General features: G+C 40.3%; 1 protein-coding gene across 2 annotated transcripts; it reads right to left on the reverse strand.

Annotated features, from left to right (window-relative positions):
* Positions 1-276: 276 nt before the first annotated feature.
* Positions 277-20,040, reverse strand: LOC120534451 (zinc finger protein 260-like). Of its 2 annotated transcripts, none has more exons than XM_039762032.1 (3): positions 19,857-19,991; positions 18,009-18,460; positions 277-1,893 (listed from the first exon to the last, which is right to left on the reverse strand). In XM_039762032.1, exons 1-3 carry the CDS (start codon positions 19,949-19,951, stop codon positions 1,151-1,153), a joined length of 1,290 nt encoding a protein of 429 aa, XP_039617966.1. In that variant the 5' UTR covers positions 19,952-19,991; the 3' UTR covers positions 277-1,150. The 2 variants fall into 2 exon arrangements, with proteins under 2 accessions (XP_039617966.1, XP_039617964.1); XM_039762030.1 differs by lacking the exon at positions 277-1,893 and adding an exon at positions 7,937-9,230 and having other exon boundaries at positions 19,857-20,040.
* Positions 20,041-20,047: the final 7 nt, after the last annotated feature.

A 20,047-nucleotide genomic window follows, 5' to 3' on the forward strand; every position in this document is an offset into this window, starting at 1 on the left:
CACTGCTGTTTACTGATGATATGTCTGCTGGTAGAAGTCGCAGGAGGATTTCTGAAGCATATAGGGTGCTATACTGTCTGCTCAGATTCAGCCAAAACTGATAGGACGACGCTTCACAGCACAGACGGACAATGAGCCAAAAGATACAGTGACAGCAAACCAAGTGCGATTCAAAGCAAAGAAGAGGAATATTCTTCAATGGCCAAGTCAATCAAGTGACCTCAACCCAACTGGACATGCACTTCACTTGCTGAAGACAAAACTGAAGGCAGAAAATCCAACAAACAAGCAGCACCAAAAGACAGCAGCAGTAAAGGCCTGGCAAAGCATCACTAGGGTGGAAACCCAACACTTGGGGATGGCCAGGAGTTCAGATGTCAGGCAGTCATTGATTAGAAAGGACATTCAACCACATATTGAAGATGATCATTACGTTTATGTTCGTTTGTCCAATGACCTTTGAGCCCCTGAAACTGGATAGACCGTGTATAAATATGTCCAGCTTTTCGAAACAGTTCATACAATATTTTAGTTATGACACCTGATTGCTCAATTTCAAATCCATCGTGGGGGCGCACAGAGCCAAAATGATCTCACTATCCAAATACTTATGGACCTAACTGTAAAAACCATAAGTGTGTAAGAAGTGTTTTTTCAAGCTCTTACATGCAGTTTTGGTATTTTTACATTAAATAAAATAAATAAATAAATTTGCATTTGTTCTTTCAGCGCACTGTCATGTCATTTTAATGTAATTCGGTATGGTGAAAATGGCTGTGTGTATATTATGGATTTTAATTTTGTTTATTTTGTATTAATAGTTTGCATCTGTAACTATTAGTAACTGATTTATTACCTAAGCTGTTTACATGACACCCTGTTCTATTTTTTGCTTTTAGAAAGGGAAAAGTTTCTAAATTGGGTTTCTCCTCTGTGTTGACTTGTTTCTGATGCAACACACAATACGACGGTTTCCAGTCGGTTACATGTGCTTACTGTCCAGGCAGGAGTGAACCTCACTCTTTAGTCAGGACAGTTCAGTTGTACTTCGCTCCTGTGTCAGTTCTACTTGTCTTTGAAGAGAACTCCTCCGACAAACAGCAATGTGGCTTCTCTTGTGGAGGAATTTCTTAACAATGGTTGAGTTGGCTCACTTCTCAGGAACCTCACTCTTGATTCCTGAAGTGTGGTTCTTCTTCTGGGGTGATTTTTGCACAGCTATTGTTTTCATTTTGGTGTGAACTCTAGTGTGTTTCCTAAGATTGCTCATTTGTGAAAACTGTTTACCACATGTATTACAGTGATATGGCTTCTCTCCAGTGTGAACTCTTGTGTGGCTCTGAAGAGTACTCTTGTGACTGAATGTTTTGCCGCATTCCAAACAACAATGTGGCCTCTCTCCAGTGTGAATTCTGGTGTGGGTCTGAAAATTGCTCCTTTCAGAGAACTGCCTGCCACATTCATTACAGGAAAACGGCTTCTCTCCCATGTGAATTCTAGTGTGTTTCTGAAGACCACCTGCTTGTGCAAACCGTTTACCACATTCATTACAGTGATATGGTGTCTCTCCGGTGTGAACTCTACTGTGGTTCTTTAGACGGCTCATTTTTAAAAACTGTTTACCACACTCCTTACAGCAATAAGGGGTCTCTTTGCTGTGAACTCTAGCGTGGCTCTTTAGACCACTTATTTGTGCAAACTGTCTACCACATGTATTACAGGGATACGGCGTCTCTCCGGTGTGAACTCTTGTGTGGCTATTTAGACGGCACAATTTTGAAAACAATTTACCACACTCATTACAGCAATGTGGTTTCTTTACAACACGTTTCTGAAGATCACTCCTGCCAGAGAATTCTTTGCCACCTTCCAATCTGCAGTGATCTTTGTTTCCTGTATAAAGATAAAAAAAAAGTTCATTTTCAATCCGCTGTCTTATTAACATTAACGCATATTAAGTAAATGCTGGTTTAAACTAGGAACAACCTTTGACAAGTATAAGCAATTATAAAAATTTTACTTAATTTGTTAATTTTACGTTCCCTATTGTAACTACTCACCAGGGTGGTGCTGGGCGGTATGACCAAAATTCTATATCACGGTATTTTTCTAAATTATCCCGGTTTCACGGTATTTCACGGTATTTTTTTCCCCATGCATGAGTGGATGTTAACCGCATTTTCCACTGCAATTACTGCAGAAGACTGGCTGAGAAGAACCTATTCCACTGTCATGAGAATTGTACTAAAAAAATATTTTAATGCGCACACAAGTATTAATACAGGTTTGCATGGCACCATAAAATGATAGTTTTCAAGGGGGTGGCACTAATGAAGAGAAGGAATCACACTCTGCTGGTGTTTCTGCTTTAAAGGGGAGTTGCAAGACAGTTGCAGTCAAAATACAGGACCTTTTTATTGAAGAAATTGTGCAAACAACTTAAACTATAATTTTAACAGCATATGTTCAACCATCCAAAGAAGCATTTAGACTTAGTAAAATATCCAGAGGTGCTTGTCAAATGTTATACTGCACTGCACATGTCTAAGAAAAGGAATAAATAGTAAATATTATATGTAAACCAACTACACTTTCTGTTAATGTTAACAATCTCTGTCCACTGACATGTTAGCTATATGGATTGTAATGGCGTCGGTTATCTCGATCCACCATTTGCTTTTTTTTGTCGTAGGCAGTACCTCTAGCAAACACGTCTACAAGTGACGTCTGACTCGAGTGTCTTTTAGCTTTTTCAGTTTTACCCAAAGATGCAGAGGGTGCCAATCTTAGTTCCATACATTCATGGCACTCCAAAGCATGTTTGTGGCAAAGGTGGTTCAGCAAATTGCTCGTGTTGCTGCCTCTGGTGACAACTTTAACTCAACAGCATTTTACAGTAAATAGTTGTTTGGTCCACATCTGACCTTTTAAAACCAAAGTATCTCAAGACACGGCTCCTTTTTTCGGCAAAAGTTCTTCTGTGTCCTCATGTTCAACTTTATTGTCTGCTTCAGTTTCTGAATGTTCTCTGTCCATTTTCACCACTCAATACCTCCATTAACACATGTACTCCGTTGCATGCGTATTTAGCGGTGTAACAGTGAAAAAGGTCCCCTTTAAACAGTTTCCTGCTGCGCCACGTTCCGAACATTGTTTAGGCTATTTAAACTGGTGTTGCGGTATATAAAATATCCATATTGTAACAAAAATAAAAAACGGTATTCGGCATGAACCGGTATACCTCCAAGGACTAGCTGTATGTACAAACCGGATTCCAAAAAAGTTGGGACACTATACAAATCGTGAATAGAAACTGAATGCAATGATGTGGAGGTGCCAACTTCTAATATTTTATTCAGAATAGAACATAAATCACGGAACAAAAGTTTAAACTGAGAAAATGTATCATTTTAAAGGAAAAATATGTTGATTCAGAATTTCATGGTGTCAACAAATCCCAAAAAAGTTGGGACAAGGCCATTTTCACCACTGTGTGGCATCTCCCCTTCTTCTTACAACACTCAACAGACGTCTGGGGACCGAGGAGACCAGTTTCTCAAGTTTAGAAATAGGAATGCTCTCCCATTCTCGTCTAATACAGGCCTCTAACTGTTCAATCGTCTTGGGCCTTCTTTGTCGCACCTTCCTCTTTATGATGCGCCAAATGTTCTCTATAGGTGAAAGATCTGGACTGCAGACTGGCCATTTCAGTACCCGGATCCTTCTCCTACGCAGCCATGATGTTGTGATTGATGCAGAATGTGGTCTGGCATTATCTTGTTGAAAAATGCAGGGTCTTCCCTGAAAGAGATGACGCCTGGATGGGAGCATATGTTGTTCTAGAACCTGAATATATTTTTCTGCATTGATGGTGCCTTTCCAGACATGCAAGCTGCCCATGCCACACGCACTCATGCAACCCCATACCATCAGAGATGCAGGCTTCTGAACTGAGCGTTGATAACAACTTGGGTTGTCCTTGTCCTCTTTGGTCCGGATGACATGGCGTCCCAGATTTCCAAAAGAACTTCAATCGTGACTCGCCTGACCACAGAACAGTCTTCCATTTTGCCACACTCCATTTTAAATGATCCCTGGCCCAGTGACAACGCCTGAGCTTGTGGATCTTGCTTAGAAATGGCTTCTTCTTTGCACTGTAGAGTTTCAGCTGGCAACGGCGGATGGCACGGTGGATTGTGTTCACTGACAATGGTTTCTGGAAGTATTCCTGAGCCCATTCTGTGATTTCCTTTACAGTAGCATTCCTGTTTGTGGTGCAGTGTCGTTTAAGGGCCCGGAGATCACGGGCATCCAGTATGGTTTTACGGCCTTGACCCTTACGCACAGAGATTGTTCCAGATTCTCTGAATCTTCGGATGATGTTATGCACAGTTGATGATGATAGATGCAAAGTCTTTGCAATTTTTCGCTGGGTAACACCTTTCTGATATTGCTCCACTATCTTTCTGTGCAACATTGTGGGAATTGGTGATCCTCTACCCATCTTGGCTTCTGAGAGACACTGCCACACTGAGAAGCTCTTTTTATACCCAATCATGTTGTCAATTGACCTAATTAGTGTTTATTGGTCTTCCAGCTCTTCGTTATGCTCAAATTTACTTTTTCCAGCCTCTTATTGCTACTTGTCCCAACTTTTTTGGGATTTGTTGACACCGTGAAATTTTGAATCAACATATTTTTCCTTTAAAATGATACATTTACTCGGATTAAACGTTTGATCTGTCATCTACGTTCTATTACAAATAAAATATTGACATTTGCCATCTCCACATCATTGCATTCAGTTTTTATTCACAATTTCTTTAGTGTCCCAACTTTTTTGGAATCCGGTTTGTAAAAAAAACTCATGCTCAGAAACATATGTAAGCCATTTCTTATGCAAAAGTCAGAATTTGTAAAATTAGAAATTGGCGTAAAGTTATGTCAAGTTTTGAGCATCTGTAAGTCATTCGCAGACTTTTTTGGTGTTGGTATTTTAGCAACTCCATAGGGCAAAGCGATGAACTAAACAGAAAATCTCATTTCATCGCACATTTCACACTCTGATGTACAACACGATACACAAGGAGCAAGTTCTCAGGGATCACAATCATTTTTTGGCTCACGATGAAGACTGAATTATAAGCGGATTTAGACTTCCTACGTTCTCTTCCCCTTTGAACTGGAGCCTACCTAACAGAGACCATCACACAAAAATCACACGACTCCTGGTCTGTGACAGGCTTTAACAGCTGTGGGCTATTTGGCAAATGGACACTTTGAGAGATTCCTCACCAGCCAGACAGTTCACACGGAGTCACCTTGAGCTACATCACGCCACCTGTATGAGATGGTGTACTGTACAAAGACACATGCAATATCCTGACCATCAGTGTGTGCAAGTCGTTCTTCTGCCGTCAGTAGTGGCGGTCTTCCCTGACCTACCAGTCACTTTGTGATTACTCAGCTCACCAGTGCGGTCTCTTCTTAATGATATTCCAGACTATTGATTGAGGTCATCCTAAGGTTTATTATTGTTTTCCAGCATCATAATGGCTTCTTTGACTTTCACTGGCACAACTCTTGTCCTCATGTTGAGCAATGGCTACTACAGACGCCAAAGGAAATCTGTAGGTAGAAGCAAGCCGAGTTATCTTAGGCCTGCATGACTACAGCAATGAAACACACCTGAGGAATCACAAACACCTGTGACATCAATTGTCCCAAACATTATGGTGCCCAGAAATTGGGGGAACCATGTAAAACAAGTGTCATCGTTTCTATATGGTGCGACCGAAATGTCTGCAAATCCCCTTAAATGAAAGTGTGTAATGTGCAGTTTAAAATTACTAATCAAACAATTCAGATGTGATTAAACTGTGGAGCAGAGGGGTAAATGATAGGAAAAATTTTGTCTCAAACATTGTGGAGGGTGCGATATAAAACAGAATGCCAAGCATGAAAAAATCCACCTCTAATAATCAGAATGTGTCCTGACATTTATCCACAAATAAACTAAAACCATTTGACACCAAAATGGGTTCTTTAAAAAAAAAAAAAATCCCCAAAGCAAAAAACAGGGCAATGGATGAGTGGAGTGAGGCCTCATGCACAGGCCTACAGAATCTGCAGTGATCTTGGAGAACAATTTGAAGATGAGAAAACCCAGGATGAAGGCAGCTGCTGGTGTTTCTGCTTTAAAGGGGAGTGGCAGGTGACACCAGGACTGGTCTCCTTTGTGACACGACAGTGGCATTTATACTCACCAGTGATATATTTATGTTAATTAAACTAAGATGTGCTAGGTTTTACTGCATATTTCAACAAGTGTGTGTGTGTTCATGTATGTAATTATTGTCTCTGTTATGGTATATATTATAGCTGGAAACGTCAAGCACTTCAAAAGCCTGCACTCAATGAACAGCATTATGGGTAAAAAAAAAAAAAGAAGAAGAAGAAATAAAAGTCAGGTGAATAGTAGTGGGGCACTAATTAATCAGCCTTCATTCAGAACTGGCCAGCGTTTGCTTGTTATTGTGCAATTGGCTCGTAGTTGGCAGATTGCTCTGTTGATTTGGTGACACAGAATATGTTGAGCTGAGGGCACACGCAGAACTGACAGAGAGCACAAAGTTGAAACTGGTGAAGAAAAGAAAACATCTGCAAGCAGGGGTCCTCAGTCACAGTCCTGGAAGGCCACAGTGGCTCCAGGTTTTTGCTCCAACCCGACTGCTTAAACCAGGGGTCTGCAACCTTCACTATCAAAAGAGCCATTTTGCCCCCTCTTCCTCCAAAGAAAAATAGTCTGGAGCCACAAAACATAACACAGCTTATAAACTTTTAAAAGTGTGAATCTCTTTTTTTTAGATTTTACATGTTACAACCATGGAATACAACAAACGGAAGTGCAGTGTGCATGTGTAGGCCTACTTTGAAAGAAATTAAACTGAACTATGCAGGCCTATTTGAGTCCTTCCTATACCTGTGTAAAATTAAAATAAAAACTAGCCCACTTTCATATAAATAAAACAGTTAGCTGTAGCTTAGCAGCTTTAAAAAGGTCAACACAAAACTCCATGTCAGTGCGCTCTCATCCTTTTCAGGTTTCCCTCTCAGCCAGCAATCAACTGAAGCACCTGAACATACAAAACAAACCTACATCAGCTCCAGGTCTGAAATCAATGGGGTTTGTTTTTTTTTTCTGAAAAATAATAGCCTATTAAATGCTATTGTTCTCACCTGTTTAATGGGACGTCTGTTTCTGAAGTTCGCTGCAGATCATCTCTATGTCGGGGCTGTACGATGTGACTTTGACCTTCACACAGGACTGCAGGCTCTCATGTGTGAGTTGGGAGTGATATTTGGACTTTATGAAGTTCATGCTTGAGAAAACTTGCTCACATAGGTATGTTGAGCCAAAGATGGACAGGACTCCAAATGCATATTTTTTCATGTTCATATACGTTTCGGGAATGGCACTCCATGTGTCAAAAACAAGTTTGTCGGGTTTGGGGAGGTTTTCAATGTCACTCCATTTGTGCTCTTTAGCGAGAGTAGCCTTCTGACGGGCGACGTCTTCAAGACCCGCTGTCAGGCATTTGAACTTGGACACCCATAAATCTTTATCCGCTATGTCGGCCAGTTCAATTTCTAGATCGGGCTTACTTACTCCTGTGAATGCAGATGTGTTCAGCAGGGATGGGTCGATGTCCAGGGGTGCGACAGGGAAGGAGAGAGTGTTTTTTCCTTTCTGAACTCACTGAAACTTTCTCTAAATGCAGCTTGCATTGCAATAATTGTACGGTGGAAATAATCACAATTTATGTGATTGTTCGCTTCTTTGAACTCTCTCAGGGAGGGGAAGTGAGAGAGCGTACCTTTCTGTACATCTCTGGCAAACACTGTCATCTTGCGCTCAAATGCCAAAACATCCTCCAGCATCTGCAGGGCTGTGCTTCCCTTTCCTTGGAGATTTTTATTCAGTATGTTTAAGTGACTTGTCATATCCACCATGAAGTGCAACTTTACCAGCCAGTCGAGGTCTCCCAGTTCAGGATAGCTGAGGCCGTTGCTTTCCAAGAAGGTTCTCGCATGCTCCACACAGGTAGCGAAGCGTTTCAGCACCTCTCCCCTGGACAGCCACCGGACTCTGTTGTGCAGCAGGAGATCCAAATATGTGCGGTCGACTTCTTCTAACAGTGAACAGAACTGTCGGTGGTTTAACCCACTTGCAATTATTTTCTTCACTATCTTGATGACGAGGTTCATCACTTCCACACATTCAGGGGGGAATGTTTGAGCACACAGTGCTTCTTGGTGGAGGATGCAGTGAAACGTCATCAGCTCTCAATCCAGTGACTTTTGAAGTAAATTCACAAAGCCCTTCTGTGCTCCTGTCATGCTGGGTGCCCCATCAGTAGAAACTGCCACCAGGTGAGTGGGGTTTATTCCTTTGGCTTTTAGACAACTCACAACAGCCTCACAAATGTCCTGTCCCTGCGTTTGGCCCTTTAGCGGTATGAGTTCAATCAGTTCTTCTTGCGGCCCATCAGAGTTCACATATCTGCATAACAGTGCTGTCTGCTCAATATCATTTACGTCACTTGACTCCTCACAGGCAATCGAAAATGCCTGAGCTGAATTGATGTCATCAATTTGCTTACTGGTGATGTTTGTTGCCATTTTAATGGTGCTGTCCTTGACGGTCTTTGCAGAGAGAGGCATTTCTCTAATTTTCTGAACAATTTCCCGTTTGTTTTTAAAGTCGGAGAATAAATGCTCTGATATTTTTATGAACGATTCTTTCATGTATTCTCCGTCTGTGAACGGCTTACCCCTCCTTACGATCTCTTGAGCTGCCACAAAACTAGCAGCTGTAGGCGACTGTGGAGAGGTGATCCACTTTTTGAAAGTATGTTTGCTCTGTTCAGCTTTCTGTTGCAGTTCCGAAATTGCTCTCTTTCGCTCATCTTCACTTGGGTATTTTTCAGTGAAAGCCGAGTGCTTGTTTCGAAAGTGTCTTTCAACGTTAAATTTTTTGTTGTTCGATATTTTATCGCCACATATTAAGCACACCGGTAAGCCAGCGTCGTTGGCGGTGAAGGCAAATGCTTCTGTCCACGCAGAATTAAACTCTCTATTTTCTTCGGAGATTTTTCTTTTTTGGGATTTATTCATGGTTAGTGCAGGGGTCGCACACTCCAGAAGCCGCCTGCAGGTAAAGGTGAGGGCTATAGACGTAGATGTGACACATATTTTAGTTGACAAATTATAAATAAATTAAAATTAAATGTTAAAGTGCATAACAGTAGTAGTAAAAAAAAATATACGAGGGGGGACCCAAAAATAACCGGAAATATTTTTAAAACGTGTTTAATTTAATTTTCTGTACAAACTACAATTAGTCTACTTTAGAGTACTCTCCATTGGCAGAAATACACTTATCTAACCGTTTGTTCCATTGTTCGAAACATTTTTTAAATTCGTCTGAAGTAATGCCCATTAATGCTCTGGTCGTTTCTTGTTTTACCTCTTCGATGTCAGCAAAACGCCTTCCTTTCAAGTCTTTTTTCATCCGAGGGAACAAAAAGAAATCACACGGAGCTAAATCCGGTGAGTAGGGTGGGTGGTTCAGGGTTGTCATACCGTTTCAACACCAATAGTTTCTGCAACACTTTTTTCAAGAAGAAAACAAAATTTCACTGCCGCGCGTTGCTCACGATAATCGGCCATCATAAAAAAATTACGCTTGCACAAAACTACTTTTACAAAATTCACTGAACACAAGCACAACCTTCCAGACTGATGGCACTTGGCAGACTGACTGACTTGTGAGGAGTGTAACTAGATCACCTTAGCGGCCCAACCACGAACTACAAGTACCAATCGAACAACTCCACAATTCCAGTTACTTTTGGGTCCCCCCTCGTATATATATATATATAAAAATACAAATTAAATTAAAAAATTGCCGTTATTCGTTTTCATGTTTTTTTTTGTCAAGGCCAAAGGGAGCTACTACAAAGAGGCCGAAGAGCCGCGGGTTGCCGACCCCTGGCTTAAAACGAACCACTTATTGCTCAACCAACACTTCTGCTTCACTTGTTGTCTCACTCGTTAAAATTTTAAACCCTTATTGCTGATTTTAGTCTTAAACTGCTGTATTCTTGGCTTTTAATGGCTCCAAATTAGAAATAACATGCAAATGACAAAAGAGACCAGCATTTCTCCATTTATCTTGTTTCTGTTTCCACCTGTGTGTATTGATCATGCACTACTGGCTTTAACTAAACACATGGAAGGAAAGTGAAGAGAAAAAAGGAAAAGACTGAGAATTACTAATCCATTTGAGCCTTTTGGATAATATTCTTATAAAGGTGAAAGAAAATCTCAGATATGAGAAATGACCTAACATAGCAGAGTTAAAGCACTAACAAGCCATGAAATTAAATTATTGCTGAGCATTGCTTTCTAATTAAGCCACTGGGTTGAAACAAAAACCTCTAGTCACTGCGGCCCTCCAGGACGGTGATTGAGGACCCCTGCTATAGACTTTATAGTGTCTTTTACATTTTTCTCTGAACTAGTGCCTTACATATCTATCACTAATCATTGCTCTGTAGAGTGGCGACATGCTGCATGTTTATTGGCATCTGTAAGTGAGAATTCCACTACACTCCGGTCAATTAAGACCCCATAATATAAAACAGCAGATCTAGTCATGTAAATGTCAAAGAGCAAAGGGCCCTGTCTAGAGAGAGAGAGACGCCAGAGGAGTTCACCGCGTTTAATGGTTTGTGTATTTGTTCGGAGTCCATGGATATCAAGTGATGTCTTATTACAAGTCCTCCTGTCTCCCACACTACTCGGTCACTTAGTCCACACGTCTCTGCTTTCTCTGCGTAAAGACAAACTTTCTAATCTGTCTCAACAATCAGGAATGGTATTGTTTGAAAAGAACCAGAAATATGATCAGGACAGAAAAAAAAAAAAAAAATTTAAATTCAATCATTTTAGATAACCAACCATTCCCTGTAGTAGTTTAGGGTTCTGTCATTTAATTCATCACTTGGAGGCACAATATACTCTGCCAAGCAGATGATCCTTTTCAGACTTAGCATTACCCAAGATGTGCACTTCTGTAACATCTCATATAGAGAGTGACGTGACATACACAACTTTGGGGACCCCTTATCAAAATTTGTTACTGCAAATAGTTAAATTAGTAGAAAATGAATTGATTTCCAAAGAGTATAAAACTAAACATGGAATGTTCCTTTCAGCATCTTAAGCAATATTTGTGCAATATTTTTGTTTTGTATAATTGTACATTGAGAAAAAAAAAAAAAGGATGGAGTATCATGTAAACGTTTATGTCCCCCAAGTGATTTGAGGTCTCAGACCTTCATTAGCTCCTTAGAACTAAGGCATCTTAGTTAATCATTAATATAATTATACTATAATCATTACAATGGCCAGGTCATGCAAGATTCAAAGCTGTAGAAATTCGGACTCCTCAAACCAATCAACAGCCATGGGTTCCTCTGGGCAGCCGTCTAGCTATCTGAAAAATAAAACAATTGATACTTACAAAGACGGTGAAGCTACAAGAAGAGAGCAAAGTGCTTTCACTTAGCTGTTTCCTCAGTTTGTAATTTATTAAGAAATGGCGGAGGTTAAGTTGAGGTCCGGAAGACCAAGAAAAATTTCCAAGAGAACTTCTCAAAGGATTGCTAGAAAGGCAAATAAAACCCCTCTGTGTGCTAAAGTTTCCAAAGGTCTTTTGGAGTGAGACTCTGCTGTAGAACAGTGCACCACCACTCCAACGATGCCTCCACAAACATGAACTCCATGAAAGAGCCATCAGAAGAAAACCTTTCCTGTGTTCCCACCACAAATTTCAGCATCAGCAGTTTGCAGATGAACTTTTAAACAAGCCTGATGCATTTTGGAACCAAATCATGTGAACTGGTGAAGACAAAACAGAACTCTTTGGCTTGAATGTGCAAAGGTGTATTTGGAAAAAAAAGGGCAAAGAACTCCATGACAAGAACACGTCTCTGACTGTTAAGCAAGGCAGTAGACCGGTCATGTTTCAGGCTTGTGTCGCAGCCAGGAGCACTGGGAGATTTTCACTGGTAGAGGAAATAATGGATTAAATTAAATACCAGAACATTCTGCAGGCAAACATTTCACTGTCTAGAAAAAGCTGAAAATGAAAAGGATGGCTTCTACAAAAGGATAATGATCGGAAACGCACCCCAAAATTCGCAATGGACAACCTCAAGAGGCCCAAGCTTAAGTTTTGCCATGGCTTTCACAGTCCCTTGACCTAAACATCAATGAAGGTCAGTACACAGACCTCAAAAGAGCAATGCATGCCAGGCGGCCCAAGAACCCCACAGAACTAAAGGCCGTTTATAAGGATGAATGGGCAAAAATCCCCCAAAAAAGAACTGAAGGACTCTAAGTTGGCTACAAAAAGAATTTACAGGCTGTGGTACATGCCAAATGGGGAGTTAAGTACTGACCAACATTTGCTTTGGTCCTTTTTTGTTATTCTGAAACTGTACATCATGGGAAAAAAAAAAATCTTGCTCAATATATTAAAGAAAGGTGTCATCTTTAACTTTATGCCTTTTGGAAATCGGGTCATTTTTACTTACTTAGTCACAATATCAGAAATTTTGCCCGGGGTGCCCAAATGCTTGCAATCCACTGTACAAGCCTTGCTGAGATGGAACTCAATCTCTATAAGATGTGTAAATGGATGAACACGAGTGTGGGGGCCATTTATGGATTGTTCTTTGTCTGCCACCTACCTCTTAGTACGGAGGTGTATTAGGGCCACGGTCAAGAAAAAAAAAAAAACACTATATGTCAAGAATAAAGTCGAACATGTTGACTTTATTCTCGCTGTTTATGTTGAGATTAAAGTCGACATTTCCACTTTATTCTTGTAGTTTATTTTGTCATTAAAGTAGAATGTCGTAAACTAAACTTCATCTTAAAATGAGTGTTTAATTCACGAGATTTCTCAGACTCCATTATAAGTTAATGTAGCACATTAAATGCTTTGTACAGTATTAAGTGTTCCCCGACCCAGTTGTTAATCGCTACACACTTCTTAAACTAATTTCCTCTTGCACTAAGAGGAGGCACAGGTAGCGATCGCCACACAGAATACGTGCACTCCATGATAGTCCTGCTCTCTGAACATTTTGAATGCTAAGATATATTCTTGATATCATTTTCATGATGAAATGCATTAAAGTGTGTATTAAACATGCACGGTAGTGTGGCAGTAGTGCTGCTCCCTCGCAGTAAGGGGTCCCCAGGTGTACGTTCAGTGTAGAGAACTTTATGGCAGGTGTGACGAGGCTCAAAAAAACTGGATGTATGAATGGGTATCGCAGAGGTTTAACTGAAATATTGTGTAAATGTTGGGTTTGTGATCTGGTGGTCGGAGACACGAACACAGAATTCAATGGAAGTTCTTCTGAGTGGGCTTTCTTAGTTGCATGTGTGCTGTCTGTATCTGACGTACCAAATGCCCAGTTGCTATCCTTCCTTTTTCTTTTTCCACATAACCAATCACCACCCGATAAACGTCTTTGTGAAATTAAAACTAGTTATAAACTTAGGACATGGAGTGTTCAGAACTTTAAAAAAAAAAAAAAAATGTTTGTTATACATGTTAAATTATGCCATCCATTCAGGGTTGTGCCCATCCCAGCAAGCATCGTGCACGAGGCAGGAGCAAATCCTGAACAGGGCTAAAGCACATCGCAGGGTGAATACGAGCAGCACATACACTAGCAGAGTCAATATAGCAGAACAAAACCTCACATCCTACATGACTCTGAAAGGAAACTGAAGAACACCGAGTAAAGGAAAGGAACACGTGGGACCCCCTTGCTGTGAGGCAGCAGTGCAACCTCCACGCCACCGTGCCCTAACATGATTAATACAAGCTTTAATGCATTTCATCATGAAAATGATATCAAATATTTACCTTAGCATTCTAAATCTTCAGGGAGCAGGAATATCACGACATTAATGTATTCTGTGTGGCGATCGCTACCTGTGCCTCTCAGTGCAAGAGCAAGTCAGTTAAAGAAGCACGCAGCGATTAACAACTGGGTTGAGGAACACTTAACACAAAGCCTTTAATGTACTACATTAACTTATAATGGGTTTGATTAAATTAAATATTCATTTTAAGGTGAAGTTTAGTTTATAATGGTCTACTTTGATAAACTACGAGAATAAAGTCAACATATCGACTTTATTCTTGACATATAGTATTTTCTTTCTTCTTCACCGTGGCCCTAATATGCTTCTGTATCTTAGACTCACCTAGTGATGAGCACAAATCTCCACACATCATCACTGGGAGGACCACTGAGGCAGACCACTTATGGCAACCTTAGGAGTGGTTAAACTGCACAGGCAACACTTAAGTAAATTAACAGAGGCAACTTCAGCAAGAATAAACGTCAAATAGACAAAGCAATTTTATTCTAATTATTAGTTTCTCTTTGACGAATATGAGAATACAAACATCTGTATTTATATAAAAAACAAATGTCTGGTGTCCATGTCCGAGGGTAACGCCTAATGAACAAAGGCAACAAGATGCACAATGAAAGAGGGATGTAAGGCCTAACATATCCAGTGAACAGAGAGTCCTAAATACACGATGTGATCTAAACACACAAAGTTAACATTTCACCATTGTGCGCCTTTTACTAAACTGACATTTCACTGTGCTAGTATTTTAAAAGAAGATATTAAAAAGAGAGGTAAGAGATTGTGAAATTCTGTACGAAACTAATTTATAGCATCATTTTTTTCTACAAAACTATGAAAAACGCCGTCTTGCTCATCACAAATAAGCACAATTTAAATCACAATCAAAATACTGGTCGCCAATGTCACAATTACAGTTTATAGTCGTGGTCAGCAGCACTAATCTCCAGACATCATACAGGGGTCACTGAGGCACACAGACCACCTGCCACAGCAGGCCTAGGAGGGGGAGCAGCACAGGCCACACATCAAGTGTTTATGTCACAACACCAGATACTCCATGACTGTCCAGGTCAAAGTGGGCATTTTCCATTTTAATAGGATTTTTATTGGCACACAAGACCTGCTAAGACAGCAGATTTAATAAAGACGCAGAAAACCAGCCACACTATCACTCCATAATCCGGAATGAATGACTGAACCTCAGCTCACACTAATTATCAGCCCAGTACTTCATCTAAACACAAAGGTGTAAATCTGAGTTCAGCCGACTCCTCTGCAGAGACTCCTTCAAACAAAACCCAAACAGACCTTCATTTTAGGCTTGTAACCAAGACCTGAACCTGCCCGTTTGTGATGGACAAAATAACGAGCCTATAAGCAGGCCATGAATCTACAAATGGAAGGGGCTTTAATCCAATCAGCAGAGGCTAAACCCTTCTTTTAAATCTAGCTGCATTCCTCTATTCTGTCTCTTCTGGTACTTGAAGGATGACGAAATGTCTCTAGTGAGATAAAAAAAGCAGACAATGCTTCCTCTTTGTGAGCTCAAAGCTGACAGTTTGCTCTCTTTGGGGTGAGAAGCCATCCACACCCAGTGGAGAAAACAGTTCACAAACTTTCTTTGACCTGTAAGCTCCTCTCCATAGAGCCTTGGACCTGCACACCCTGAACTTCCTCTAAGGGCCACTCTTCCCAACCTCTGTTCTAGTGACTGAGCACAGTCTGAGAAGAATACAAATAAGCCATCACTTCAAGAAGTGAACTTTAGCACCTACACTCTTGGGCCAGAAAGGTGCAGAAGGCACAGCAAAGTGCCTAACAGTGAGATGAGAAAGGCAGCATCACAGCACACCATGAACAAAGGAACACAAAGCAAAGACAAAGAGTGAACTCTAATGCAAGAAAAGTCCTCCACTTGAACCTGGAACTACAAAAGCAAAAACTGCAAACATCGGAAATCCTCCTTAAAGCCTTGGTACCCTAAAACTGTTTATCTCAGCCAAGATAAATTAGAACTCTAAACAGCAAGTAAACAAACAGCTTCTTCTGTGTTATGCTGGTATGTCTTCTTCTCTGTCGTCATATATACGGATATCATTTTTCTATAATCCTTGGGTTTTTCAGCACATTGTATTATTCAGTTTCTTAAACTAAGTGTGTCTGAGTTACCTTGATATACAAGTCTAAAGGCCAGAGACCCCCTCCTTATACAGAAAAGGGTAAGTAAAGTGAGGGTCTTACAAAATTTATTTTGCTTTGATTAAACAGAAATTGGAAATAGTACAAAAAATGTGATGAAAACAGGCCATTCAGCCCAACAAACCCAATTGGATCCCCCTAATTTCACTAAGACAACATTAATTCTAGTTTTGAACGTCCCTAAACTCCTACTCTCCAACACACTACTTGGTCACTTATTCCATATATCTGTGGTTCTCTGTGGAAAGAAAATCTCTCTAAACGTTAATGCAAAATGTTCAACCATGTCCTCATGTTCTTGTTGAACTCTTTTTAAGGTAACAGCCTGGCCACTGCTCTAAAAACTTGCAGGATTTTAAACTCTTCATTCAAGCCTACTCTTAATCTACATTTGCTTAAACTGAAAAGATTGAGCTCTTTTAATCTTTTCTGATAACTCATACCTCTCATGCCAAGAATCAGCCTAGTCGCTCTTCTCTGGACCTTTTCTAGCGCTGCTATGTCCTTTTTGTAGCCTGGAGACTAAAACTGCACACAGTACTCCAGATGAGGCCTCACCAGTGCATTATAAAGGACTTGTACTCCACACATTAAGGCGCTATATAACCGGACATTCCGTTAGTCTTCTTAATGGCTTCTGAACACGGTCTGGTAGTCGACAGAGCCAAGTCCATTATGACTCCTAAATTCTTCTCATAAGGTATATTTTTGATTTTCAGACCTCCCGTTGTGTATTCAAACCTAACACGTTTCCTTCCTAAGTGCAATACTTTACATTTACGGACATTAAAATTCTTTCTGCCACAAATCTGCCCGGACCCGTATGCTGTCCAAGTCGCTCTGTGATGATTCAACAGAGTCTCGATTTCCTGACAAACCACCTATCTTGGAGTCATCTGGAAACTTCACCAGCTTGTTATTTATATTCCTATCTAAATCATTTATATATTTAAAATAGCAGTAGCCCTTGCACTGAACCCTGAGGGACAAAACTCTCAAAATTATCAGCCATATTAATAATAAGAAATCTGACAAAAATATCAGGATAGTAAAAGCTTAACAAAGGGAATGAGGCAAAACACAAGAAAAAAATAAAAAAGAAAGCCTTAAAACATAAGGAAATTGGTGTTCTGGAATGGCCCATAAGAGATGCCAGATTCTGTGGCCTGACCTAAAGTATCTATCTAAAGAGAACTGATCAGAAAAGAGCTCTCTGGGAAAAAAGAACTGACAGAGTTTGGAAAGGAGGAATAGGCTAAAAATTCAAGGCTGATCAGCAGCCACACAAAAGGTTTGGTGGAGGCCATTACTGCTAAAGAAGGATCAACCAGTCTGTAAACGGAGGGTCCCGGCGAGGACTGTGAATGTTTAAATGTTGTGTTCAGGACAAAAAGTTGTCCAATTGTTTGTGTGTTATTAGTTTAAGATGACTGTGCATGCCTGATATTGGAGCATAAATTGAAGATCAGACCACATTGTTATTATGTATTAATGCAGAAATACAGGGAAATCACAACCTTTATCTGGCAGCTGTACATTTGTATAGCCTCTTTACCAGGAACATATTTAGGACTTTTGAATAAAGTCATTATAATGGAAGAACACCAAATTGTAAAACCTTACATTAACATTAAATGAAATCTCAAACTAGACTTAGACAATATGACAAAGTATTTTTATTCCATTTCTAAGTTTCTCATAAAAACCACAAGACCCAAACTTTGAAGCCCATAAACCCCAAACCTAAAACTTACACGTTTTTATTTTACACTTACTTTTCCCAGACTTCTTTGTAGGTGGTGGCTGATTTTCCTGAGTTCCAGCAGATGTAGTTTCCTCAGTCCTTGTTGTATCAGACTGGAATGGTTCAGACTTCACATTTATAGAAGGCTCTGGAGATGAACGGTGATAAGAGTCTAACCCTGTCATCACTCCATCTTGACACTCGTCTTGAAAGTTCTCCTCTTTTACACTCTTCAAATCTGTATGGTTATGTGTCTCAATACTAACAGAATACTCTTCGTCTTTTGCTTTAATGTTCACTGGCCGCTGTTCACCGTCCTCCTCTTTAACGCTCAGGTTTTCCTGTTTAAGGTAAATGGACTCCCACTCACAGTTCTCCTCCTTAATATTTACAGTTATCTCCATCATATTCGTGTCCACATCACAGGTCTCCTGTTTCACATCCATTGAGATGTTACAGCAAACAGAAGCTTTTTCTTTTTCTCTGTAGAAACAATGGGAATTAACTTCCATTAAAACTGCATCATTTAGATCTAAAGACACTTGAATGTCATTTTACAACGACCTCTCAGTTATGGTTTATGTAAAGTTAGACAGTTCATAGCATGCTGAAAGTAACTCATTGCTCTTCATTTCAAATTATCAAATGTGAAACAAACAGGAGTGGACTGAAGGTCCAACAGGCAGAAACAAGATGACCATCTTACACAGTTGTATGTCAGCAATATTCACTACTTGAATTAAACATATAGTGCTGCTGGGGTCCCAGAATTGTTGATGAATGTTTATACAAGTAGGGGCACAAGACTGTGTTAAGATACAGGCACATCAGGAAGGAGACGATGAAGACGAATTAAACTTTGCTAGCTTAGGCTGACAGGTATAACTAATGACGAGTACCTTCTATTATTGTCAGTAGGGTAGACAAACCTTCCCTGGTAAAGGATTAAAATCATTTATTAAAAGCCACCGGTCCCCCCATTACCTGCTGATTTACTAATTTATAGTTTTTGATTTAATAAAACGAATTGTTGTCATTATAACTTTTAATGAATGTCGTTCTGTTAAACTGTGAACTTCTCTTCTGCAGAAGTAAATAGCTGACTGACCTGACTCGAGCTCCTGCCTCCTCCATAACCGCACTGCTGTTAATAAGGACGGATATGAATAGTGGTAAAAGCATGGGCACCAATTTGATCAAAGAGATTAAGCAAATCCAGTGGCCAGCGATAACAGCACTTTATCATTTTAATCTTTTTGTGTACAACTTCAGAAGGGTGAGTTTGATATAACAACATGTATAATGCCCAGCCAGGTGGGGAGTCCTGTCATGGTGGTCTGCTTATTAATCAGGTAGTCTGGTCAGAGTTCGACACCCAGGTGAAATCTTCGAGCGGAGGCGAGACTCCTGCAGGTATTTGTTAAGACAGCAACATTTAGTGTTTGAGATGATTACAGTGCTATGAAAAAGACACCCACAGCGTGTATTGACTGAGGGGGCAGGAGAGGTAAACATACAAGCTGGTTGTGGTTTTCAAAAGAATTCTATCGTCTTTGTTTTAGGAGATATATTTTGTCGATTGAATTCAAAAGCTGGTATGTGATCGTCTCCGTGAACATTGAAGAAATAAATCCAATTGCTACATGAGAATGTTACGACTGCAGGAATACACGAAAAGAAATGAAAATGAAGGGAAGCAAGATGCGACGGTGTATCTAGACAATGGAAAGTAGAAAATAGACTCGAAAACGAGAAGTACGGTGGTGGGCTGGAGGTCGCGCTAATCTACTCTCACTTAAGCCTCGTGCAGTAACTCTTAGTTGAACGAATGAGATCAAATACATCAACAATACGTTATCTCCAAACCCAGAGCACTTACCTTGCTTTGTTTCTCTCCGTTTTCCAAGCACAAGGCTTTGCCATTACCCGATCTGCGTGCCTGTCCGATTTGCGCGCGCATATCAGTGACGTCATTGCGCTAGCGCGCCTCAGTATCACGTGACGGGCGTATTTGCGACAAAAACATGCCGTAAAGTGTTAACGCGCACGTTAAACAGATTGGGCAGCACC

The sequence above is a fragment of the Polypterus senegalus genome, chromosome 8, assembly GCF_016835505.1.
Source record: "Polypterus senegalus isolate Bchr_013 chromosome 8, ASM1683550v1, whole genome shotgun sequence".
Classification (NCBI taxonomy): domain Eukaryota; kingdom Metazoa; phylum Chordata; class Cladistia; order Polypteriformes; family Polypteridae; genus Polypterus; species Polypterus senegalus.